This window comes from Columba livia, chromosome Z (genome assembly GCF_036013475.1).
Source record: "Columba livia isolate bColLiv1 breed racing homer chromosome Z, bColLiv1.pat.W.v2, whole genome shotgun sequence".
Lineage (NCBI taxonomy): Eukaryota > Metazoa > Chordata > Aves > Columbiformes > Columbidae > Columba > Columba livia.
Genome location: NC_088642.1, coordinates 65,235,622 through 65,244,475, shown reverse-complemented (window position 1 = coordinate 65,244,475; position 8,854 = coordinate 65,235,622). Strand labels below are relative to the sequence as shown.

The following is an 8,854-nucleotide window of genomic DNA, read 5'->3' as shown; positions in this document are numbered from 1 at the left end:
CATCTAGGTGTTCCTGCTCCAGCAGGCAGATTGGACTAGATGACCTTTCAAGGTCCCTTCCAATCCATGATATTCTGTGATTCTGTGATAATTTAACATGTCTTTAAGCTTTTCTAGGGGGTTTGTGAACTCCAGCATTCTTTAATGAGAAACAACCTGTATCCACAAGATTGCATGCTGGTCATCATGACATTAATTTAATGTGCTCAGTGTTCAGTTCATCTTGTTTATGTTGGCCGTTTAAATGTATGAGGTTTAACTGACTGAAGCACTATGATAATGACAAAAAAGTATTTTTCACATTTGCAAGAAAAGAGGAATATGCCTTCTGAAATAAAATTATTCTTAGGTGAATTTAGCATAACAGATTTGAAAGTAACAAAGTAACAAAGTAACTGTGGCAGAATGCAAACCCCCCTCTCTCCTTCAGTATGGAAGGAGTAGGCACATCTCCCTCTCCCTCTGCTACTTGAGGCTAACAGCTTCTTTTGTTTGGCCCCAGAGCACCCTGGCCAGGGCCATTAGGAGAAGGGAGTGCCGAGGCGCCAGTGAGCCGCTGGGCACCTGCGGCCAGTGTGGGGGATGTTTGGAGGCTTCAGGGGCACCCACAGCCAGTGTGGGGGTGCAGAGAAGCTTCTAGAATGCCTACAATCAGATCTGATCAGCCAGTATACAAACGGGACTCTCGTCGAGACTCCGCCCATTGTCGCAGGTCTCTCGGAGCACGAGCAAGATGCTGCCGCTGAGAGCCCCCCCCGGGATGGGGACTCCGCTTGCCTTGCCGCCACAGAAGTAAGTTAATTCTCGCAGGACTGCGAGTATATTTATACTTTTCGTGCACATATGCACGTGTAACTTTCCGTGCTCCATATGAGCACGTGTAAAATTAATCCTCGCAGAATCGCAGGTGTATTTTCCTTCCATGCACATTTGCACGTGTAACTTTCCATGCACATTTGCACGCTTACTTTCTGTGCTTAATACAAGCACGTGTACTTTCCGTGCACATTTGCACGTGTAACTTTCCGTGCTCCATATGAGCATGTGTAAAATTAATCCTCGCAGAATCGCGAGTGTATTTTCCTCCTGTGCTTCCACATAAGCACGTGTAATATTCCGTGCACACTTGCACATGTAAGTAAATTAACCCCCGCAGGATTGCGAGTGTATTATAAATTTACCCTCGCGGAATCGCGAGTGTACACTTGCCGTACTCACTACGAGTACGTGTATCTCTTTAAAAATAATTCCGTACCGTGTTTTGGCAAGTGTGTACTTCTCCGGGACTGGGGGACAGCTCCGGCATTGTTTTGGTGAAGCCACGTGCATGCACTCTGTGGACCGCCTGTTGTACTAGTTGCTGCCCCTTAATAATTTTCCTCAACTGATATCCGAACCTTTATTTAAGTCACTTTCGGAGTGCTAAAACCCTGTTTCTCACCGGTTTAATAAAAGTTGTTTTGGACCCTGTTGACCCTTAAACTAACCTCGGGGTGCCTCCGTGACAGTAACAATTCACAACATTTTTGTAGTTTTTGTCTCAGCATTTATTTGAAATATCAATACTTTCCATGATATAGTTTATACATTAAGCAGTAGGGAATTGTCTTCATTTCACATCATCCAGGACTGGAAGTGGCACATTCGAAGCAGCACATTAAACCTCTGAAAGAGTCTGTACAATTTAGATAAATAGAACTCTGGATAACTAAACTAAGAGAACTTCTGCAACTGTTACCAAAAGAATGCCAAGAAGCTAGGCACAGCACTGTACACACAAAGTGCAGGACGGAGGAACACAAGAGAACCAACTAAACATATGGGAAATGTTTTTGCATATACAGCCACATGTCTTTTAATTGCTCAACAGAAAAAGGTAAGTTTTATTTAGTCCTCATTGAGGGCAGAATATGCACAAATAATGTTTGAAGAACACATGGTAGACAGAAACAAATGAAGCAAGGGTTGTGTTTGGTTGGTTATTGTATTCCTCGGTGAATGAGTTTACAAAGGATATCTGGTGCTTAAGCAGCATGATTTTGTGCAAAGACTCGACAAGAAACAGTTAACAAATGCCAGTTTTATTCCCCATCTTGCCCTCTTACTGGCATTTTGTTGAGCATGCTCAAAGTTCCTGAAGGGCAAATTCAGGTCGTTTGTGGTCCAAGGTTTTACTATAGCAATCCCCATTTTATGGTTTACAGTTTACCTCTGGATGGAAATAAGCCTTTTTAACAATAACTAAGTATATAAAAGTGAGCAGAGAGCAGCAAGACACACAATACAGTCGTTTGCTTTCCGAGAAACCAGAGGGTCTACATTTACGTTGTCTCTATGAGAGCAAGCCAGTTTGGTTGGAAGATACAATTCTGGTTAGTCAATGTTAGACCTGTGTGAACTGTATCATTAGGAAGGGAAAGACGGAATGGCAAGAACTTTTCCCTCTTTTTATAGAGAACTAAGACTAAAACGTAATACAGTGGTGATAGGCATTACCTTCCCAATACCACCTTCACTTCCTGCTATTTCATTGAGTTACCTGCTTTGCTTGCCATCATCTTCCCATCTTCATCTCAGTAACGGCTCTGGTTACCACCAGCATGGCCAACAAACTAACCCACACTATGCTGGCTCAGAAGATACCACGCATCACCACCATGCAGTATGACAACAGGTAAACCAAAGATGCTCAGTGGGAATCAATTACTCTAACCACTGCAGTTTGCACTTGTAAGGTGTAAGAAGCAGCATTTTGAAAGCAGTGGTACTGACACAACTATCTAGGTCAGAGGTGGTGGATCAGCCATCCTAATTAGGTAATGGAACAAGAATATCGACATAATTGATGGGGAAGAAACCTGACTGGCCATGAAGCATCCCCTCATACCAGTTTTCATCAATCTGGTTAGTAAGGGTAATGATATCACCCTCTTTAAATCCCAGCTCTCCTTCATTTTCTGGTTCAAAGTCATATAGAGCTCGGCAGCATGGCTGATCCATGTGAACACCTATGAAGAAGAAACACAAAGAAACAAGTGCTTAAAAATCTCAACAGTTACAGCATCCTTTTTACTGTTGTAACTACTACAGATTTTGCTGTTTCTGGTATCACTCATGTGCTGATGACAGTTCTTTGAGAACATCTAAATTTGGACTGCTAAACTTCATCAGAAGACAGCTATCGACTTTTGGCAGCCTTCAGTTTTCATATGTGGCTGTTAGTAAATGTCTGAGAATCCTACAAGAACAAAGATACAGTCAAGCCCACACCTAAAAGCATGGCTATGATCAGCTTAGAATCTAATTTTTGTCTGTTTACAAAACACAAAAATTTAAGCAACATCCCCAATGTATTTCCAGCTTTACTGGCACAGAGATGCTTTGTCTATTTACTTCACATAGGTAGTGTGAGGTAGCTTAAAACAACAGTGAAGGTCTAACTGTATTTTTGTCCTTTATTTGGAAACTGCACTGGCACAGCTGCACTATAAACCACTGTATATGCTCCTAATCCTCTGAATTTTAATATTAGGTTTCCAAAGACATTTTCTCCCCATTACCACAAAACTCTTGATTGCAGGGCCACCAGGATAGACTCAGAACAAGTTTGAAATTGAAAGCTTTCTAGTATCCTAGTTCAAAAATATCTGACCATAAACCTTTTGCAATAACTAACACATATTATAAGTCATTAGTTACATTCGATTTTCATACATTATATGAAATTAACAAATATTCCTCCCATCCCCCATATTTTCACGGTATCACAGTATGTTTGGGACTGGAAGGGACCTCAAAAGATCATCTAGTCCAATCCCCATGCTGGAGCAGGAACACCTAGGTGAGGTCTCACAGGAACATGTCCAGGCGGGTTTTGAATGTCTCCAGAGAAGGAGACTCCACAACCCCGCCGGGCAGCCTGTTCCAGTGCTCTGTCACCCTTACTGAGAAGAAGTTTCTTCTCAAATTTAAGCGGAACCTCTTGTGTTCCAGCTTGATCCCATTACCCCTTGTCCTATCATTGTTTGCCACCGAGAAGAGCCTGGCTCCATCCTCATGGCACTCACCCTTCATATATTTATAAACATTAATAAGGTCACCCCTCAGTCTCCTCCAAACTAAAGAGACGCAGCTCCCTCAGCCTTTCTTCATAAGGGAGGTGCTCCACTCCCTTAATCATCTTCGTTGCCCTACGCTGGACCCTCTCCAGCAGTTCCCTGTCCTTCTTGAACTGAGGGGCCCAGAACTGGATACAATATTCCAGATGTGGTCTCACCAGGGCAGAGTAGAGGGGAAGGAGAACCTCCCTCGATCTACGAACCACTCCCCTTGTAACACACCCAAGGATGCCATTGGCCTTCCTGGCCACAAGGGCACAGTGCTGACTCATGGTCATCCTGTTGTCCACCAGGACCTCCAGGTCCCTTTCCCCTACACTGCTCTCTAATATGTAATTTCCCAACCTATACTGGAACCTGGGGTTGTTCCTGCCCAGATGCAGGACTCTACACTTGCCCTTGTTAAATTTCATCAGGTTATTCCCCGCCCAACTCTCCAGCCTGTCCAGGTCCCGCTGGATGGCAGCACAGCCTTCTGGCGTGACAGCCACTCCTCCCAGCTTAGTGTCATCAGCAAACTTGCTGATAGTACACTCTATTCCCTCGTCTAAATCGTTAATGAATATATTGAATAATATTGGCCCCAGCAGTGACCCCTGAGGCACTCCACTAGACACTGGCCTCCAACTAGACTCTGCACCATTGACTACCATTCTCTAGCTTCTCTCCTTAAGCCAGTTTGCAACCCACCTCACTACTCTATTGTCTAGACCACACCTCCTCAACTTAGCTGTGAGGATGCTGTGGGAGACTGTGTCAAAGGCTTTACTGAAGTCAAGGTAGACCACATCCACTGCTCTGCCATCATCCATCCATCTTGTTACACTCTCATAAAAGGCTATGAGGTTGGTCAAGCATGACTTAACTTTGGTAAAGCCATACTGACTGCCCCTAATAACCCTCTTATCCTTGATATGCCTTGAGATGGCACCAAGGATAAGCTGTTCCATTACTTTCCCAGGGACAGAGGTGAGGCTGACCGGTCTATAATTACCCGGGTCCTCCTTCTTGCCCTTTTTGAAGACTGCAGTGACATTTGCTTTCCTCCAATCCTTGGGCACCTTCCCCGTTTCCCAAGACTTGGCAAAGATGATGGAGAGCAGTCCAGCAATGACTTCAGCCAGCTTCCTCAGCACCCGCGGATGCATCCCATCTGGACCCCTGGATTTATGGATGTCCAGACTATTTAATTGCTCCCTAACCCAGTCCTCATCGACTAAAGCAAACTCCTCCATTGACCTGGCTCCATCCGGGATCTCAGGGGTACAGGGCTCCCCAGAACAGCCTCCAGCAGAGTAGACAGAGACAAAGAAGGCATTCAGTAATCCTGCCTTCTCTGTATCTTCTGCCACCAGGGCACCCACCCCATTCATCAGTGGGCCTACATTGCCTCTGGTATTAGTTTTGTCTGCTATGTATTTGAAAAAGTTATTTTTGCAGTCCTTGACCCCTCTCGCCAGCTGTAATTCTAAGGAGGCCTTGGCTATCCTAGCTGCCTTCCTACATCCTCTAACAGCAGCCTTATATTCTTCCCAAGTGGCCAGCGCCTGCTTCCACAACCTGTAAACTCTCCTCTTCTGCTTGAGCACACCCAACAGATCCCTATTAAACCACGCAGGCCTCCTGTCTCCCTTCCTTGACTTCCTACGTGTGGGGATGCTCTGATCCTGAGCGTGGAAGAAGCAATCTCTGAATGCAATCCAGCTATTTTGGGCCCCTGTTCCTTCAAGCAGTCTTGCCCATGGGATTTCCCCCAGCAATTGCTTGAAAAGGCCAAAGTTAGCCCTGCTAAAGTCCAGGGTTGCAATTCTACTTGCTATTCTGTTCCTGCCACCCAAGATGCTGAACTCCACCATCTCGTGGTCACTGCAACCCAGGCAGCCCTCAACCTTTACTGCTTCGACCAGACCCTCCTTGTTAGTGAGGATGAGATCCAGCAGTGCACCTCTCCTAGTCGGCTCCTCCACCATCTGCATGAGGAAGTTATCATCAATGCACTGGAGGAACCTCCTGGACTGTGGCTGGCTGGTTGAATGGTCCTTCCAGCAAACATCAGGGAAGTTAAAATCCCCCACAACAACCAGGGCCTGTGACTGTGAGGCCATTCTCAGCTGCCCATAGAAGGCCTCATCAACTTCCTCAGCCTGATCTGGTGGCCTGTAACAGACGCCCACAACAGTGTCACCCCTGCCAGCCTGCCCCTTGATCCTGACCCATACACTCTCAACTCGCTCATCATCCACTCCCGGGCAGAATTTAGTACATTGTAGTTGCTCTCTCACATAGAGAGCAACTCCACCACCACGCCTGGCTGGCCTGTCTTTCCTGAAAAGGGCATAGCCATCCATGACCACATTCCAGTCATGTGAACTGTCCCACCATGTTTCTGTAATTGCCACCAGATCATAATCTCCCGACCGAACACAGGATTCTAACTCCTCCTGCTTATTCCCCATGCTGCGCGCATTGGTGTACAGGCATTTCAGGGAGCGAGCAGAGCACACCAATTTCTCCCTAGGGGCATAGGAGGCCACCCGGTCCTCATCAGTTTTAAAATGCTGCCCCACTGGGACAAGCCCAGCTACAACTCCATCCCCCTTCGAGCACCTGCCTGCCCTGAAGTCTCTATAGCTTCAAGCCTAATTAAACCAAAATTATTACTGGTCAAAATATTCAGGATTTAGCAGCACTAAATTGTAAGGAATCTTATATTGTTACCTGACTTTTCACAGTAAAAGTTCATGTACTTTCAGTGACCAGAATGAATCAACACATGTCACTGCACCATAAAGCACTTCTAAGCACACATATTTCAGCTTTTTCATGTGTAACGGCATCACAATGAATAAGGTTCAGATTCAAACTTTTTACATATTAATTTCAACAACTCACTATAGCTAGAAGGCCCACACTTAAGCTATTTCATGACAAAAATACTCTATTTCCATAGATGTCAAAAGAGCAATTTTTTCAAATACCAGATTAAATTTATTAAATTCTATAGAGAAACCTTATTTCATCTCTGTACATATTGCTCACAGTGTATTTTGTTTTATTTGTAATGAAGACTGTTTTGCTGGCATCAGCAAGCCCTACAATGCATGTTTGGTATCCTTATTGCTACCAGATGAAATTTAGAAGACTCAGCAAATAAACTCTAGTGAACACAGAAGAACTGAAGCTTTGAATGAAGCAAGCCAAACATAAATTTAATAATTGCGAAAGAAGAAGATGTTTCTCTGAAACTTATTAACACTTCAAAAGAAAGAACCCAAAATGCTAAATAGTGCTCCCTGAAGAGGAAAACACAAATGCTGAAGAGATAGAAATATCAGTCTGCACTGCCTTAACACAGACAAGTTTTCATGACACTGCATAAAAGAGGTGAAGAAGAAAATTACTGGTGGCATGAGGGAAAATTTACCATACAAGACTCAAGCCACACTCCCGCTCCATTGTATCCCTCTCCTCACTAGCATAGTGAGATTAGTAGCAGTTTGCAGGGTTATACAAGACAATTCCCGGCTGCAAATGCCAAATGGAGATACTGTTGCTGCCTGTAGCTGGAAGAACACAAAAGATTTACATCAGGACGTGGTGGGAAGGAAAGAAATCCTTTGACCCAAAGACACATTTAATGCAATGGATGATCCATCCCTGTTCATCAGTCTGGGGATGTGAACACTTCACAAAGAAATAACCATTCAAACAGTTTTCCCCTACATTATCCTCACTCTCATTTCCCCTCATTATGGAAGAACTAATCCTCAGAGAAACTTCTGCAGTGCACCAAAACTTCAGACAGAGTTGGCTTCTCATATTGCTACAGCCATTACCTGACGGTTTGGGTGTGGTGGCATGGGATATTCCTCCATTGTGCTGAGTATTGTCACCAGTTGTGAAATCCAGGCTCATTCGGGGCTTGGGCTGGTATTCTCTCCTGGGCTGAGATGAAGCCTCTTTTATTCTGTCGAAACATTGAATTAAATGTCAAGAGCTAGTTTCCTGTTAACAGATGAGATGCACCAAACAGCTTTATTTCCACAGCTGAAGTTCCCATTCACCAGCAGTGCACCTCTCCTAGTCAGCTCCTCCCAATCATCCAGACTAAACATGTTTTGGCATTTGGAGTAATTTTTTGTTTACAACACTAGTTTAAATCACCAAGATTCACCTGATGACACTATACCATGTTGTTGTTAATTTTTCTTTCCCTCTACGAACCTAGAATTTTGTCTGGCTTGCTTTTGTCTAACAATAACAAAGAGCTTTTAACAGAGAAAAATTGTTACATGATCAGCAATGCTTACAGAAGGGCTGTGCAAATGTCTCTACCCCCATTTTTAGCAAGATTTTTGCTTCCGTCCCTGGCAAGCCTTAACTGTTCAATTGCTTGATGCCAACTCTTGTCATTTTGTGAGGAGACTGTGTGGGAATGTACTGACTTCAGTTGCGGACTTAATTAATTTTTAATCTGTAATACTTGTTCACAAAGGTACACAACTCCAGTTTTCGTGACTCTCAAAACAAAAATATTATACATCATTCATTTCAACTTACTCTTCTAATTGAGAAATCTAGAATTTCCGTGAAAGGGTGCATTTTCAGATTCTATGGTAAAACCCAGGGAAGGGATGATGACAGAATCAGAGGAGCATATGCAAAACAACTGCCTAGACTTGCTGTTGACAGAACATTTTGATTTATCTTTTGAAAAGATGTGCTTCTAACTTAAG

General features: G+C 44.0%; 1 protein-coding gene across 1 annotated transcript in view; it reads right to left on the bottom strand.

The window, feature by feature from the left end:
- Positions 1-1,523: 1,523 nt before the first annotated feature.
- SH3GL2 (SH3 domain containing GRB2 like 2, endophilin A1) overlaps positions 1,524-8,854 on the bottom strand; it is a 98,257-nt gene continuing 90,926 nt past the window's right edge. The window contains exons 8-9 of the mRNA XM_065046186.1: positions 7,955-8,085; positions 1,524-3,008 (exon numbers count right to left, since the gene is read on the bottom strand). Coding sequence (XP_064902258.1) covers positions 2,809-3,008; positions 7,955-8,085 — 331 coding nt within the window. The 3' untranslated portion in view covers positions 1,524-2,808. The remainder of the gene's footprint in view (positions 3,009-7,954; positions 8,086-8,854) is intronic.